Genomic DNA, 17,186 nt, shown 5'->3' on the forward strand with positions numbered 1-17,186 from the left:
TAAAATAAAATAAAGATTAAACACTGAAATACAATAAAATACAAAAGAAAAGGATATTACAGTGATCTCTCGGTTAGCGCGGGGGTTACGTTCCAAGACCTCCCGCGCTAACCGATTTCCGCGTTATACTGGATGCGGAAGTAAAACCACCATCTGCGCATGTGCGCCATTTTTTTCATGGCCGCACATGCGCAGATGGTGGAGTTTGCGTGTGGGCGGCGGGGAAGACCAAGGGAAGATTCCTTCAGCCGCCCAACAGCTGATCTGCTCCGCAGCGCGGAAGCAGCGAGGAGCCGAAGATGGGGTAAAGGCAAAGGGGAAACCCCATCTTCGGCTCCTCGCTGCTGCCGCGCTGCGGAGCGGATCAGGTGTTGGGCGGCTGAAGGAACCTTCCCTTGGTCTTCCCGCCAGATCACTTGCCGCTTGCCGCTTGCCAGTCCACGCCCCCCTGGATGAGCGGCCCCGCATGGCCCCAGCGCCGGACTCCGTTGCCGAACGCCGAAACCGGAAGGGGCGAGGTGGGGGAGAACGGGAGGCTCAGCATTCCGTCAGTCGCAGCGCTGGCTGTCAACTTTTCTTTTTAGCACTGGGGAGGCAAGTCAACTCCTGCCCAGTTTTAAAAAGAAAAGTTGACAGCCAGCGCTGCGGCTGACGGAATGCTGAGCCTCCCGTTCTCCCCCACCTCGCCCCTTCCGGTTTCGGCGGTTTCGCAGCGCTGGCTGTCAACTTTTCTTTTTAGCACTGGGGAGGCAAGTCAGCTCCTGCCCAGTTTTAAAAAGAAAAGTTGACAGCCAGCGATTGTTCCGCTGCCGCCAGCATGGCCTGGCTGGCAGCGCCCAGGATCACTCGGCTGCGGGTGGCAGGAAAGCGAATGTCACGGGGCTGGGCTCGGCTCCATCCTCGGCTCCCCTCCTACCAGCCCCGCCGCGGAACGCTCCATTCTGTTCCCTGCCGGCCCGATTGAGCGGCCGGCGGTCTCCATTCAGGGAACAGAATGGAGCCTTCCGCGGCGGAGCTGGTAGGAGGGGAGCCGAGGATGGAACCGAGCCCAGCCCCGTGGCATTCGCCTTCCTCCCGCCTGCAGCCGAGTGATCGTGGGCTCCTTCGCAACCTCAGAGAGCTTCCTGGTTTTCGTGAGCTTTCATGCCCAGGAAGCTCTCCGAGGTTGCGAAGGAGCCCAGGATCACTCGGCTGCGGGTGGCAGGAAAGCGAATGTCACGGGGCTGGGCTCGGCTCCCCCAGCCCCGCCGCGGAAGGCTCCATTCTGTTCCCTGAATGGAGACCGCCGGCCGCTCAATCGGGCCGGCAGGGAACAGAATGGAGCGTTCCGCGGCGGGGCTGGGGGAGCCGAGCCCAGCCCCATGACATTCGCTTTCCTGCCACCCGCAGCCGAGTGATCCTGGGCTCCTTCGCAACCTCGGAGAGCTTCCTGGGCATGAAAGCTCACGAAAACCAGGAAGCTCTCTGAGGTTGCGAAGGAGCCCACGATCACTCGGCTGCAGGCGGGAGGAAGGCGAATGCCACGGGGCTGGGCTCGGTTCCATCCTCGGCTCCCCTCCTACCAGCCCCGCCGCGGAACGCTCCATTCTGTTCCCTGCCGGCCCGATTGAGCGGCCGGCGGTCTCCATTCAGGGAACAGAATTAAAAAAAAAATATTTTTTAATATTTTATTTTTTTAAATAATATTTTTTGAAAAACCGCGTTGCAGCGTTTCGCGCTAATCGAGAACGCGCAAGTCGAGGGACCACTGTATTGCATTAAATAGCCTGCCTGTAATGAAAAGGAGTTAGCCCCAGTAACATTTACAATTGCATTTCAATTATATTACAATCACTTTTAAGCATACTTGATAATAAATTGCTTTCTTTAGGAATGTGAGTGTTTACGGAATTAATACATTTTTAAAATAAGCAGTTTTCGTTATGTATATCAGAGGTCTTTAAACTTGGCCACTTTAATGATAGCTGGAGAATTCTGGGAGCTGAAGTCCACAAGTCTTAAAGTTGCCAAATTTGGGGACCCCAATGTAAATATATATGTTTTATTGTAAGGTCTGCCTGGACACTGTTCTGGATCTGACAATCAAAGAAAGCCATGGGGACCAAGAGAAGATTCGGCAGTATTCTCTGGAAGAGCTTCAAGAACTGATGAACAAGTTGATGCTGATGTCTGGAAAAGAAGAACAAAGTGCACAAGTGGATAAATTTTGTGAAGTAAGCTTCCTGTTGTATTTTCCTCCATGTTCTAAATTAATGTTATTGAAATTCATGTGAGGGAGCGGATTGAACATCTGTCTCCTGCTTTTTCCTTTGTGCTGTTTCTAGAGTGTATTGATAATGTTCCATTTTCAGGAAAGCATCACAATACCTGGATCATTGCCAGCCAAAATCCGTAATAAAACCCACATCTTGCTTAATCAGTAAATTATGTATTTTGATATTTTTGCATCTTTATTTATTTGGTTGTATTTCTATGCCATCCTTCTCTGTAGACTCAGGGCGAGTCTGAGTCTTTATTGAGAGTCAGTAAGATTTTATCATTCTTCAGAACAAAGTTATTGAACCCTGTTAAATTTGATGAATTAAACCATTTTTATTCTTGAATTTACATGTGTCTGTAATGTTGTACCTGGTAATATAGGGGCACACCTTGAAACAACTTCTGTAATCTTAACAGCCTGATACTGATTAAGAGGAATTGATTATTTTAGATTAGCATCTAGAATTTAAAATAGATACATTTTGTATATGTTTAAAGTTTATTGCCATACATACAGCGGTGGGCCACCATTCCCGGCACTACCAGAATGGGCCGGGAGCGCATGTGCAGAAGCCAGATCTTGCGTGAGGATGCACGTGTGTGAGATTTCCAGGTTTTTTTTTGCTTCCGCGCATGTGCAGAAACAAAAAGGCCTGGAAACCGGAAAATAAGTCAACAGCCGCTGCTCGTCCCACTGTGCCGCTTGTGGCAGCTCTGCCTGCTTGCCCCAAGTGGCCTGCTTCCTCCACCGCAAGTGGCAACCCCCTCCACACTCCCATCTGCTCGCCTGCTTTGCCTCGCCGCTCGTGGCGGCTTCTCCAGTTTGCTAGCCTGCTCCGCTCGTGGCAGCTTTGCCACGAGTGGCCTGCCCATGCTGCCACCCAGCTGCCAGCCCTTATCTTGTAGCGAGTGCTCTCCTGCAGAGAAGATGGGCCATGGTGCGGGGCCTGAGCTCCAGCTGCACGGCCTGTTCTGTTCTCTCCCGCGTCGCAGGCATCTCTCGGCACGGTGATGGTGCCCCAAGCGAGTTGTGGCCTTTGGGAGCACAGCGCTGCTGCTCCCAAAGGCCAGGACTCGCTTGGGGCGCCATTACTGCACCAAGAGATGCCTGCAGCGTGGCAAAGCAGAAAGCAGGCCATGTGCAAAAACCTGGTAATTTTTACCGGAATCGCACCAGTTGCACGTGCACGACGCGTGCCGAAACGGTGTTTCCAGCATTCCACTGTGTGGCCCATCCCTGCATACATAGCACAGTCCTACTCCATGAGGCAGGGGCGGCGGGCCAGCTGCTCAGCCGGTGCCTACAGGGAGGGAATGTGGTGGCCTACTGCATGAGGCGAGGTGAATGTTCCTCACCTACTGTATAACATCCCCCTCCCGGATAATAAGGCCAAGATCATATTTCGGGGTTCAAAAAAATATAAGCTCCTGTTATATTTTCAGGGAAACGGTATATACATCCATCTCGTATCAGACTTTTGGATGATAATGCAGATAAGACACCCTATTTGTAATAATTTCTAGCAAGAGTAAATCGTTTCATTGCTACTACAATGATTTAGTATTGTAATAGCACAATGATCCCACTCTCATAGCCAGACATGGGCCTATATCTTATTTTTCTGGCCCTTTCCTGGATGTCTTATGTTTCCACAGTTCTATACTCTTTCCCATGTGCTCACACATATTCCTCCTATCAGTAGCAGAAAGTATACTTTTAATGGTTCTCCAAAGTTTATTTATGAGCTTATTGGTTAGAACACAGAATGGGCAGGACTTGGGAGCTGCACAGAAAATGCCTATGGATTGCATATCTGTATTCCAAATAATCAAAAGTTGATTGAGGCTATATTACGCATTTGCCAGGATAAATACATTGTGTAGGCAAAGTTGGCTCTTCTATGACTTGTGGACTGCAACTCCCAGAATTCCTGAGCCAATCATGCTAGCTGAGAAATTCTGGGAGTTGAAGTCCACATGTCATAGAAGAACCACCATTGCCTACCCCGGTGTAGGCTATTTAATAATTATTTGATTCAATATAACCATTGTGTTTTTATCTGTATTCTTCACTCAGGTATTTTCCAGCGTTCGTAGATTCGCATTATCCTTCATGAATATTTATTCCGCTGGAAACATGCTTTTCCGAAAATGGATCACCAAAATATATTGTTCATCTGAGAGACCGTTTTGCATTAACATGAACTTTAATTTAAATTCTATGCGTGACCTTTGTGGAAGTGGAAATGTGTTAGATGTTCTGCCAGACATGTGCAGGAAGATGGAGAGTTTTCTGGATAGGTGGAATCAGTTCATGTCTGTGAAGCGATCCCAGTATTTTTATCTGATTATTACATGGCTGACCAGCTTGTATATTTATGCAAGGAGCTTGGTTCACGGAATCCCAGTGAGTCTGCCTTAATGATGCTGTCCTTCATAAAACACAACTGCAGTAGACAAGATATCGAAGAAGTCTCCAAACGAGTGATTTCTAAAATACCAAATAGTTTTGATGTAATGTATGAACTCCAGGCAAGTAGAAGAGAGTTCTCTGAATCCCTGGAGGAAATCTGGGTGTCCTACATGGAGAACATGCGCTCATTTCTTCCAGACTGCTTTGATATTGAAACCCTTGGTAGATTCCTATCAAATTTGGCAGATTTGAGAAAAGGAGTATTGTGCGGAGTACTACCACAAGGTCTTCATACTAGGCAGCCCAACCTGATTCTCTGCCCTCGCTCTGACATTTTGTTTCCACAATTTGCATCTATATGAACAGTCCCAGAAGAGATGCTACCCTCTTACGATGAAGTTTTATTGTGTACACCACAAACTAGCTACGAGCAAGTGGAATTGTTTATGAGGCGATGCCTTACTCCAAACAATGAAGAGAAGAAGATTTATACCTTACTCTTTGCAGATGAGTTGAGTTACGATGTTAGCTATAAATTAGAGGAGCTATACCAAACACTTCATTTAAAACATAGCAGTGACTATCATTTAGTGATATCTGCAACTGTGAGAGAGAACACTGCTATATCCCATCTGTTTTTAGTAATTTCATCATTCACATGACCCCTCTTCGGTCCCTAAAAGACATTCAAAGTTATCTTGGGAAACATTACAAAACCACCGAGCTTGGAAATCTACCAAATCCCATCTTCAAGGATAACATGTGTGTCGGGATTGTATCTTCTGAAAGAGCTGGAATGGGTGAGAAAACCAAGTTAAAAAAAATCTCATATCTTGGAAATATAATCATAGTTTAGAAAGCAAAGAATGATCCATTTTAGAGTAATAGTGAATAATTAATATTAATTATTCACTATTACTCTAATATTAATCATGGTTCTTTTATGAGAAATCACTCAAATCATGTATTATAAATATGTGCATGTATTACGTACAGTATTAGTTTATGCTTAATTAGTGCTAAAGTTAATTGTCATTTTAATTAACATGTAATGTTCTAAACTTGTTCACTATACTGGAGAACTAGAGGAAAAGAAGACTACATAAAAGTGACTTGGATTAGAACTTATTTCTATCTATCTATCTATCTATCTATCTATCTATCTATCTATCTATCTATCTATCTATCTATCTATCTATCTAAATTTATTACAGCTGCCCAAATCCAAATGACTCTGGGCAGTAGAAGTTGAGGAAGTAAATGTTTGTGAACTTTAAATTTTGGCCTATTGAGAAAGCATTTTCTTTGCAAGCATATGTTATAAAGCCTTTGTGCTTTTATTCAAAAGAAAGAAAAAGAAAGAAGAAAAAAAAGAAACCTCTTCTTCATTTAAAAATGCTCAGAAAAGAAATCAGAATCTCCAGGTTCAATTCCCCTTAGCACTATTTTTCTGTCCACCACAGTTTACTGTATTCTGATCTTTATTTTTAACTGGATTGGTTATTTTGATGTTCCCTATATTTTCTGTATTAGTTGCTAGACATTTGTATAGATTATATGAGTTCTCAGTCCCAAGTAAATTAGGTATTTGATTTTTTGTTTTCCTGTTAATACCTTAAATGCTTTGTTTTGGTTAAAAATATAGGAAAATCTCTCTACATAAAGAGGATGTATCAGAAAATGGAAGCACAATTACAAGGACATAGAGTTCTTTTAAGTACTATTCGGCTAATAGATTCCCATGTGAATGAAAGAAAAATTGTGAACTCTCTTTTTCCACTCCTGGACCAAATGTACCAGAAACAGCCTATGATTGTGCATTTTGATATTACTTCTTCTGTGAGTATGTCACAGTTTTGATTGAGGAAATTTTCTTTTTCTTTGAATACATCTGTTTCTGAGAAGATAGAATAGGATTTTTTATTGGCCAAGTGTGATTGGATACATAAGGAATTTGTCTTTGGTGCATATGCTCTCAGTGTACATAAAAGAAAAGATACATTTGTCAAAAATCATGAGGTACAACATTTAATGATTGTCATAAGGTACAAATAAGCAATCAGGAAACAATCAATATTAATATAAATTTTAAAGATACGAGCAACAAGTTACAGTCACACAGTCATAAGTGGGAGAAGACGGGTGATAGTAACGATGAGAAGACTAATAGTAATAGTAATACAGCCTTAATGAGCACTTTGACAGTGGTGGGGGAATTATTTGTTTAGCAGAGTGATGGCATTTGGGGGGAAACTGTTCTTGTGTCTAGTTGTCTTGGTGTGAGTGCTCAGTAGCATCGTTTTGAGGGTAGGAGTTGAAACAATTTATATTCAGGATGCGAGAGGTTAGTAAATATTTTCACAGCCCTCTTTTTGACTCGTGCAACATACAGGTCCTCAGTGGAAGGCAGGTTGGCAGTAATATCCTTATATCTAGAGGAGGAGCATGAGATTTATTTGTGCGGTCCTTATGTTTCTGTATTCTTTCAGGTTCAGACTGGAATTTCAGAATTTTTGTTCAAGCTGTTCATCTTACGGTATTTGGAAGATGCAGATGGGAAAATCTGGCTTCGGAAACAGTGCCACTTCTATGTCGCAGAAATTCTGCAACTATCCCCCTCTCCCAAAAAACAAAGAGGGTCTGTAAGTACATCCAGAGTCATAGAATATATATTTGTGGTATCTGTGGAATCCTAAGATTCTGTAAGACAATGGAAAAATAGTTGTTTATTTGTGCCTATGGAGTGACTTGAGTGAAAAAAACCCCTACAAGGGACAAGGGGAAAAACACTTCCCTATATGTGATTAAAGTGACTGCAAGGGACTGAACCTTTTTTCCTCTCCATAGATCCTTAAAGAGATTTTTCCATAATATCTTATAGCAAGGTTCGACAAACCCAGGCGCCTGGTCGCCAGTGGCGCCTAGAAAATGTTGTCTGGCGCCTAGAAAATGTTGCCTGCTGTACTGTATGTCAGCGTTTCCCAACCGGTGTGCCGCCTGGGCAGGGCGCTGCGGTGCCTCTGACCTCTCCGCTCCTGCCCGATGCCGCGGTTTCTGGCGCTCTCCTGCTGGGTCCCAAAGAAGGCAGGCAGGAAGGAGAGCTCCATTCTTCGCGCCTTTTTCCCGCCTTCCTTCTTTGGGGCCCAGCAGGAGAGCGCCAGAAACCGCGGCATCGAGCAGGAACCGGGAGGTCGGAGGCACCGGCACGGCAGCGCCCGCCCAGCTGAAGGTTCCCTGTCGTCATCGGCAAGTGTCCTTTGGGGCCCGGCGGGAGGGCACTGGCGGTGGGAGCGGGGGGGGGGCCGCGGCTGCAGCGGCACAGGCAGTCGCGGGGAGATGGCGGGGGGAGCGGGGGGCGGCTAAAGCGGCCCCGGGCACCGTTCCCTGTACGCTTTTCCAGGGGCGCGCAGGGAGCCGCGGCCACCCGCCCGCCTACCGGATTTCCCTCCGCGCGGCTGGGGAGGTGGATTCGCCGCCCCCGCCAGCCCGATCTCCCTCCAGTGGCTGGTGACGTAGTTCTACCGCCCTCGCCAGCCTGATCTCCCTCCGTGGGGGGGTGGGGGGCGACGAACCGACGACCGGGGGCTGTCCGTCCGTGTTGGGTGGTGCAGGGCAGGCACAGGCAGCCCCAGGGGAGAACAAGGGAGGGAGAGAAAGGAAAGAGAGAGTAAGGGAGGGAGAGAAAATTGAATGAAGGAGGGAGAGAAAGAAAGAGTAAGAAGCAGAAAGGATAGAGAAAAAGGAAGAGAAAGGGAGGGGGAGAAAGGAAAGAGGGAGGAAGGGGGGGAGAGAAAATTGAATGCAGGAGGGAGAGAAAGAAAGAGTAAGAAGTAGAAAGGATAGAGATAAAGGAAGAGAAAGAGGGGGAGAAAGGAAAGAGGGAGGGAGGCGGGAGAGAAAATTGAATGAAGGAGGGAGAGAAAGAAAGAGTAAGAAGTAGAAAGGATAGAGAAAAAGGAAGAGAAAGGGAGGGAGAGAAAGGAAAGAGGGAGGAAGGGGGGGAGAGAAAATTGAATGAAGGAGGGAGAGAAAGAAAGAGTAAGAAGTAGAAAGGATAGAGAAAAAGGAAGAGAAAGGGAGGGAGAGAAAGGAAAGAGAGAGAAAGGGAGAGAAAGGGAGGGAGAGAAAATTGAATGAAGGAGGGAGAGAAAGAAAGAGTAAGAAGCAGAAAGGATAGAGAAAAAGGAAGAGAAAGGGAGGGGGAGAAAGGAAAGAGGGAGGAAGGGGGGGAGAGAAAATTGAATGAAGGAGGGAGAGAAAGAAAGAGTAAGAAGTAGAAAGGATAGAGAAAAAGGAAGAGAAAGGGAGGGAGAGAAAGGAAAGAGGGAGGAAGGGGGGGAGAGAAAATTGAATGAAGGAGGGAGAGAAAGAGTAAGAAGTAGAAAGGATAGAGAAAAAGGAAGAGAAAGGGAGGGAGAGAAAGGAAAGAGAGAGAAAGGGAGAGAAAGGGAGGGAGAGAAAATTGAATGAAGGAGGGAGAGAAAGAAAGAGTAAGAAGTAGAAAGGATAGAGAAAAAGGAAGAGAAAGGGAGGGAGAGAAAGGAAAGAGAGAGAAAGGGAGAGAAAGGGAGGGAGAGAAAATTGAATGAAGGAGGGAGAGAAAGAAAGAGTAAGAAGCAGAAAGGATAGAGAAAAAGGAAGAGAAAGGGAGGGGGAGAAAGGAAAGAGGGAGGAAGGGGGGGAGAGAAAATTGAATGAAGGAGGGAGAGAAAGAAAGAGTAAGAAGTAGAAAGGATAGAGAAAAAGGAAGAGAAAGGGAGGGAGAGAAAGGAAAGAGGGAGGAAGGGGGGGAGAGAAAATTGAATGAAGGAGGGAGAGAAAGAAAGAGTAAGAAGTAGAAAGGATAGAGAAAAAGGAAGAGAAAGGGAGGGAGAGAAAGGAAAGAGAGAGAAAGGGAGAGAAAGGGAGGGAGAGAAAATTGAATGAAGGAGGGAGAGAAAGAAAGAGTAAGAAGTAGAAAGGATAGAGAAAAAGGAAGAGAAAGGGAGGGGGAGAAAGGAAAGAGGGAGGAAGGGGGAGAGAAAGAAGATATGAAGGAGGGAGAAAAAGAAAGAGAGATAGGAAGGAAAGAGGGAGAGAAAGGAATGAGAGAGAAAGGGAGGGAGAGAAAGGGAATGAAAGAGGGAGAAGGGGTGAGAGATAGAAAGGATAGACAGAAAGGGAGAGAAAGGAAAGAGAGAAAGGGAGGGAGAGGAAGGAAAGAGATGAGAGAGGAAGGAGGAGACAGAAAGAGAGGAAGGAAGGAAGAGAGAAAGAAAGAGGGATGGAGAGAGAAAGGAAGGAAGAGAGAGAAAGAGGGAGGGAGAGAGAAATAGAGCGAAAGGGAGGAAGAGAGATTTTTTTTGTCCAAACTTTTTTTAGCGCCCCCCCCCCATGTTCCCCAGGATTTTGAAAATATGAAAAATGTGCCGCGGCTCCAAAAAGGTTGGGAAACACTGCTGTATGTGTATACAGTATATTTTTCCCGCCTTGTGTTTACGCCCAGAAATGGTACATCTTGGCTTCCGTAGCTCCGCCCATCAACCTCGGAGCGAGCTGCTTTCCCAGCGTCCCCTGCGCTTGCGTGCGTCTCTCCCTCCCCCCCTTGCCTCCATTCCGCCTCCTACTCGAACCCCTTCACTCCCCCCCACCGCACACAGACGCTCCGATCTTGGCCGCTCACCCGCCTTCGGAGAGAAGCGGAAGCCCCTCCCCTCCCGGCGTGAGGTTTTGTTCATTCCTCCTCCGGCCGCGTGCGCGGTGACTTCCGACCAGTAACCCCTCCTCCCCCCTCCCCCCCTCACCCGCGTCCCCGGCCCGGTCTCCCTTTCCTTCTTCTCTGTTTCGGTTTCTGACTAACGGTCTCCCCTCGGATCCCGACGGGAGTACAGCAGAGCCGGCTCGGCGGAGCCAGGCCTGCGCCGGGGGGGAGGGGGTGAAAGCGATGTCAGGTGGAGACTCGGCAAAAAACCAAGTTTGCTTAAAAAAAATTCTGGCTCCTAAATTTTTTGGCTGGCTCCTAGATTCTGAACAACTTTGTCGACCCCTGTCTTATAGCAAACCAATAATTCTGTCCATAGTAATTACAGTTCTGCAGTATTGACAACTCTTAGTACAAAATTAAAACACTGTGGAAAACTGGCACTTGTGAAATAGGAGATTATTTTTTTTTAAAAAACCCTTTTGATTAATTTATAACTCATTGGCATTGGGCCAGAATACATCCGGAAGTGCCTTCTACCGCACAAATCCCAGCGGCCGATAAGGTCCCACAGAGTTGGCCTTCTCCGGGTCCCGTTGACCAATATCGTTTGGCGGGCGCCAGGGGAAGAGCCTTCTCTGTGGTGGCCCCGGCCCTCTGGAATCAACTCCCCCCAGAGATTAGAACGGCCCCCACCCTCCTTGTCTTTCGCAAATTACTCAAGACCCACCTTTCTCGCCAGGCATGGGGGAGTTAGGATATTCCTTCCCCATGGCCATTACAAGTTATGTATGGTATGTTTGTGTGTATGTTTGGTTTTTATAATAAGGGTTTTTTACTTGTTTTATTAAATTGGATTGTTGCATGTTGTTTTTAATCATTGTTGTTAGCCGCCCCGAGTCTGCAGAGAGGGGCGGCATACAAATCCAATAATTAATAAATAATAATAATAATAATAATAATAATAATAACAACAACAACTCATTCCTTTTCTCTCTCTGGTTTATTTTCAGAAAGTTCCAGGGTTGAACTACAGTTTCCTTGATGTATTCCCCCAAATAACTTGCAGATCTCCGAAAGAATTACTATGCAGCGGTATTCAGGAGAATTTATTTCATGATAGCAGTGATCCTAGAATAGATCAACAAATGTTCTGCAGTGAAGCTTTCCAGAGACCATTCCAGTATTTGATAAGAGAAAACAGGCGTGAAAATCTTGATGTGTTCCAGTATAGAAACGGCTCAGTGGAAGGGACCCCAGAAGAATGCCTACAGCTGTTCTTGATCTACTGTGGAGTGATTGATCCTTCTTGGTCGGAACTTAGAAACTTTGCTTGGTTTCTTAACCTTCAGCTGAAAAATTGTGAAACCTCTGTTTTCTGTAATGCTAATTTTGTCCAGGATACTTTGCAGGGCTTTAAAAATTTTGTGGTCAAATTTATGATTTTAATGGCAAAGGATTTTGCAACTCCTTCTCTTAACATTTCTGATGAAAGCCCTGGAATGCAAGTTTTCGAAGAAGTTACTGAGGAATCTCTTGCTCCATTTCTGCTCCGGAAAAAGTGGGAATCTGAACCCCATCCATACATATTTTTTAATGAGGACTGTATGTCTATGACTTTCATTGGCTTTCATCTCCAGCACAATAACAATGGCAGCATTGATGCCATCAATCCTTTGAATGGCAATATTATCAAGAAAAATGTCATGACCCTTCAGTTGTACAAGGGATTAGCTCTTCAGAGAGTTCCATTCAATATTAATTTTGATGCAATGACTAGAGCTGAGAAAATTGATAAACTTTGCATGGTGTTGGGGATCCAGTGGCCAACTGATCCAGATGAAACTTATGAACTTACAACAGACAATATACTGAAAATGCTTGCCATTGAAATGAGATTTAGGTGTGGAATTCCTGTTGTTCTGATGGGAGAAACCGGCTGTGGAAAAACCAGGCTTATAAAATACCTGTGTGAACTGCGTAAGAGTGGTGCCGATCTTGATAATCTGAAGCTTGTCAAAGTTCATGGAGGTACCACAGCAGATGCAATCTATGCTAAAGTGAGGGAAGCTGAAGATATGGCACAATACAATAAGTTGAATAATCAATTTGACACAATTTTATTTTTTGATGAAGCCAACACCACAGATGCTGTCGGCAGCATCAAGGAAGTGTTATGTGACCACACAATAGAAGGGGAGCCTTTACATCCTAACTCAGGTTTACAGATTATAGCTGCATGCAATCCTTATCGCAAACACACACCAAAAATGATCCAGCACTTGGAGTCAGCTGGACTAGGTTATCGTGTCAAAGCAGAGGACACCAGCGAAAAGCTTGGTTCCATCCCCCTTAGGCAGCTTGTTTATCGTGTCCACGCACTCCCACCAAGCATGATACCTCTCGTGTGGGATTTTGGGCAATTAAACAACATCACCGAAAAACTTTACATCGAACAGATTGTGCAAAAACTTGCCAAGTGGATCAGGATGTCTGCTACTGAGATCCAAATGATTACTGAAGTGCTTTTTAAGTCGCAGACCTACATGAGACAGCGGAAAGACGAATGCAGTTTTATCAGCCTCAGAGATGTCGAGCGCTGTGTGGAAGTCTTCAAATGGTTTCATGGCCATAGTGAACTTCTTATGGAACATCTGGAGAAGTATCTGGAAAGTAATCCCTCTAAAAGTATAATCCAGAGAGACACAACAATGTGGTCTTTGATTCTTTCAGTTGGTGTTTGCTACCATGCTTCCCTGGAAGAGAAAGAGGCATACTGGAGAGTTATCTGCGAAATATTGCCAGAACCATATGATAATGAAAAAGTAGTTCTTGAAGAAATCAGCTTAATTCAGGATCTGTTTTTGAGTGGTGTGCCTGATAAGCAAAGAATAGCAAAAAACATGGCTTTGAAGGAAAATGTATTCATGATGGTAATCTGCATTGAACTTAAAATCCCTTTGTTTCTTATTGGGAAGCCGGGCAGCTCAAAATCTCTTGCCAAGACCATCGTGGCTGATGCCATGCAGGGTCAAGCAGCATGTTCTGACCTTTATAAGGAACTTAAGCAGATCCATTTGGTATCTTTTCAGTGCAGCCCACATTCCACCCCTGAGGGGATCATAAATACATTCAAGCATTGCGCTCGTTTCCAGGAAGGAAAAAACCTCGGCGAATATGTCTCTGTGGTTGTATTAGATGAAATTGGATTGGCAGAAGACTCTCCCAAAATGCCTCTGAAGACTCTTCACCCTCTCTTAGAAGATGGATGCATTGATGATGATCCAGTTGCTCACAAGAAGGTTGGCTTCGTAGGGATATCCAACTGGGCCCTAGATCCAGCTAAGATGAATCGAGGCATCTTTGTATCCCGTGGAGATCTGAATAAAAATGAACTCATAAAAAGTGCAAAGGGTATTTGCTGTTCAGAAAAAATTGTGCTACAGAAAGTTGAGCATTTCTTTCCTAACTTTGCAAATGCATTTGAAGAAATTTGCAAGAACCAAATTAAGGATTTTTTTGGATTGCGTGACTATTACAGTCTTGTAAAAATGTTATTTGCTTTGGCAAAAAATTCTAAAAGAATACCAGATCGCAATGAAATAGCAGAGGTTGTTCTCCGAAATTTCAGTGGCAAAGAAGGTATTGAGGTCTTGGATACTTTTATGTCTAAGATTCCAGGAGGAGGAGATGAAAATTATAAGGATATCGATACAATTGGTTTAGTTGAGCAAAACATTTATAGCAATTACGAGAATGGTGAATGCCGGTATCTGTTAGTATTAACAGAAAATTATGCAGCGCTTCACATTCTTCAACAGCGTTTCTTTCGAGATGTTCAACCGGAAATTATTTTTGGTTCCAGTTTTCCCAAAGATCAAGAATACACTCAGATTTGCAGAAACATAAACCGAGTCAAAATTTGCATGGAGACTGGGAAGACGGTGGTCCTTCTCAACCTGCAAAACCTTTATGAGAGCCTCTATGATGCTCTCAATCAGTATTATGTCCAACTTGCTGGTCAAAAATATGTTGACTTGGGCTTGGGGACCCATCGAGTGAAATGCAGAGTGCACCCCAAATTTCGACTGATTGTGATCGAGGAGAAAGAGGTGGTGTACAAACAGTTCCCCATTCCATTGATTAACCGGCTTGAAAAACACTATCTGGATATTAATACTGTACTGAACAAGTGGCAAAAGACCATTGTGGAAGACTTGAAGAAATGGGTGGATGACTTCGTAGAAGTTAAAACTGAGAAATATTTCATGGGTCAACAAACATACAGACCTTCTGATGTTTTTATTGGCTACCATTCAGACTCTTGTGCTTCAGTTGTCCTGCAAGTGACAGAAAACCTGAAAGAGTCTCTTTCTACTGAACAGCTAAGGCAGAACGTACAAGAGCAATCCGAGCTGGTCCTCTTGAATTGTGCCACCCCAGATTCTGTTGTCCGTCTTGGTGACTCTAAACTGAACTTTTTAAAAGAGAAGTTGGCTAAGATATACTTTCAGGAACAGCAGCATACTTCCTTTGCCAGGTTTTTGCACAAACGCCTTCAGCAGCCAGACTCCAGAGACCGTACAGTTTTTATTGAGGTAAAGTGCAATTAAATGTTTCTTCCTATTCCCCCCTCTGTGCCCACTTTTCTCATATTCATAAATATGGTGAATTCTGATATGTGAGAAGAGCTGCTTTTAAAGATACCATGTTTCCCCGAAAGTAAGACAGTGTCTTACTTTCTTTTTATCCCCAAAAGCCCCACTATGTCTTACTTTCGGGGTATGTCTTATATTGGAAAAAACGGTGCGCGCTGGAGTCAGAAAAAGACATAGACAGACAGGGAGGGAGCCGGCCAGCCGGCGAGGCCCGGAGTGCGCTGCCAGCTGGGAAGGAAGGAGGGAGGGAGGCGGTCCCCGCCCCCGCTGCTTTCCCCGCCGCGCCGCTCCCAAGCGCCTTCCTCGCCCTCGCCGCCTTCTCGCTCTCCAGGTCCAGCTAGATGAGAGGGAGGCGGCAATACCCCCGTGTTTCCCCGAAAGTAAGACATATGTCTTACTTTCGGGGTACGGCTTATATTAGCCGACCCCCCTGAAACCCCCGATACGTCTTACAATCGGGGGTGTCTTACTATCGGGGAAACAGGGTAATTTTAAAATGCTCCAAATTAGAAAACATTTCTATTATCCTTAAGAGTTAGGGCTAGTTACTTTATATTTTGTTTTGGGGATCATAGATAGAAATTATTTTTAAGATTTAGGTCTATTTCTATTTCACAGAACCATTCCAATAATATTAATGTAGAAAGCCTCAAGCTTCTGTGATTAAGTGAGGGAAGGATACCTTGGGGCTACTTATGACCTCAATTTAAACTTCCAATGGTCATTATATGTGTTGGGGAAAAGAAAGGAAAAATATTTCCACTTGGATTATTAAAAATCAGATTGCATGGCCACCTTGTGAAAACTGTTAATATTTGACAGAAAAACCTGCTTTCTTAACTGTTACAGATGACAACCTTCTCCAGGCTCCTGACTGCAGCAGACACACAGATTTTGGAGGCAGAATTGCAGTATAATTCAGGCAGCCTGAAAGTTTTGTTCTTACAACAATTTGACACAGAGTATTCATTTTTGAAGGATATTCGGTGAGTTTCCTCATCCACAGATGGTTACAGAATAATGTAGATGTGTATGGGTTTTTCCCCCGTAGTGGCATAAAAGTGCTTGTAATGAAATAAATGATTAATAAAATAAATATCATGCAATAGAGGAGTTTTGTAATTGAATTGAAAAAACATAAATTGCAGGATCGCAATGAAGTTATGTTATTGTTCAAACTGCTGGGGTGTTTGGAGAGGTGACATTGTTTTAAATAAAGGTCTGGATGTGAATGACCCATTCTTTCTGCAACCCAGTAAAGCCTATTTAAACATTTCTATATTTTCTCAGGGATTTTTTTGCTGTGAAAACAGACGGGAGTAAAATCCTCATTATTCAGACTGACTTTGAAAATGGATCACTCAGTGCCCAGCTCATTGCCTCAGCCCGGTAAAGTTGACTTAATAGTTAAATTAATAGTTTGTGTAATGTACAGTAATACCTCATGATACGAACTTAATTGGTGCAAGGAGGAGGTTCGTAAGACGAAAGGTTCGTAAGATGAAACATTGTTTCCCATAGGAAACAATGTAAAGTCAATTAATCCGTGCAACCAAAAAACCCCCGCAAAAAAACGGCTTTCGGCGACTGCTGGGAAGCCGCGCGGCTGTTTTAAAAGGTGACAGCCGGCCTGGGGGGCTTCCCAGCACCCCCCTGAACCCGGGTTCGGGGGGTGCTGGCAAGTCCCCCAGGCCGGCTGCGACCTTTTAAAACACCCACGCCGCTTCGCAGCTGTCTCCTGAAGCCGAACGCTAAAGCCGAACTTCCGCGTTCGGCTTTGGGAGACAGCTGCGAAGCAGCGCGGGTGTTTTAAAAGGTGGCACCCGGCCTGGGGGGCTTGCCAGCACCCCCCCGAACCCGGGGTTCAGCAAAATTTTGCCTCTTCTTACGAACTTTGTTCGAGTTACGAACCGGCGTTCGGGAGGCTTCTGGGAAGCCCCGCCGCCCGGCTGTTACCTTTTAAAACAGCCGCGCGGCTTCCCAGCAGTCTCCGAACGCCGGTTCGTAACTCGAAAAAAGTTCGTAAGAAGAGGCAAAATTTTGCTGAACCCCGAGTTCGTATCACGACTTGTTCGTAAGACGAGGGGTTCGTATCTTGAGGTACCACTGTATTTGTAAGCCAGACAAATTTATAGATTTTTACATAGTCCAATAAATACTCCAGACCAATATTCTA

General features: G+C 45.0%; 1 protein-coding gene across 1 annotated transcript in view; it reads left to right on the forward strand.

Annotated features, from left to right (window-relative positions):
* The window catches only part of RNF213 (ring finger protein 213), a 164,764-nt gene that overhangs the window by 73,954 nt on the left and 73,624 nt on the right, over positions 1 to 17,186 (forward strand). The window contains 9 exon segments of the mRNA XM_070740206.1: positions 2,052 to 2,213; positions 4,337 to 4,604; positions 4,607 to 5,266; positions 5,269 to 5,472; positions 6,318 to 6,511; positions 7,162 to 7,314; positions 11,366 to 14,950; positions 15,860 to 15,996; positions 16,301 to 16,399. Coding sequence (XP_070596307.1) covers positions 2,052 to 2,213; positions 4,337 to 4,604; positions 4,607 to 5,266; positions 5,269 to 5,472; positions 6,318 to 6,511; positions 7,162 to 7,314; positions 11,366 to 14,950; positions 15,860 to 15,996; positions 16,301 to 16,399 — 5,462 coding nt within the window.

Source organism: Erythrolamprus reginae, chromosome 2 (assembly GCF_031021105.1).
Source record: "Erythrolamprus reginae isolate rEryReg1 chromosome 2, rEryReg1.hap1, whole genome shotgun sequence".
Classification (NCBI taxonomy): domain Eukaryota; kingdom Metazoa; phylum Chordata; class Lepidosauria; order Squamata; family Dipsadidae; genus Erythrolamprus; species Erythrolamprus reginae.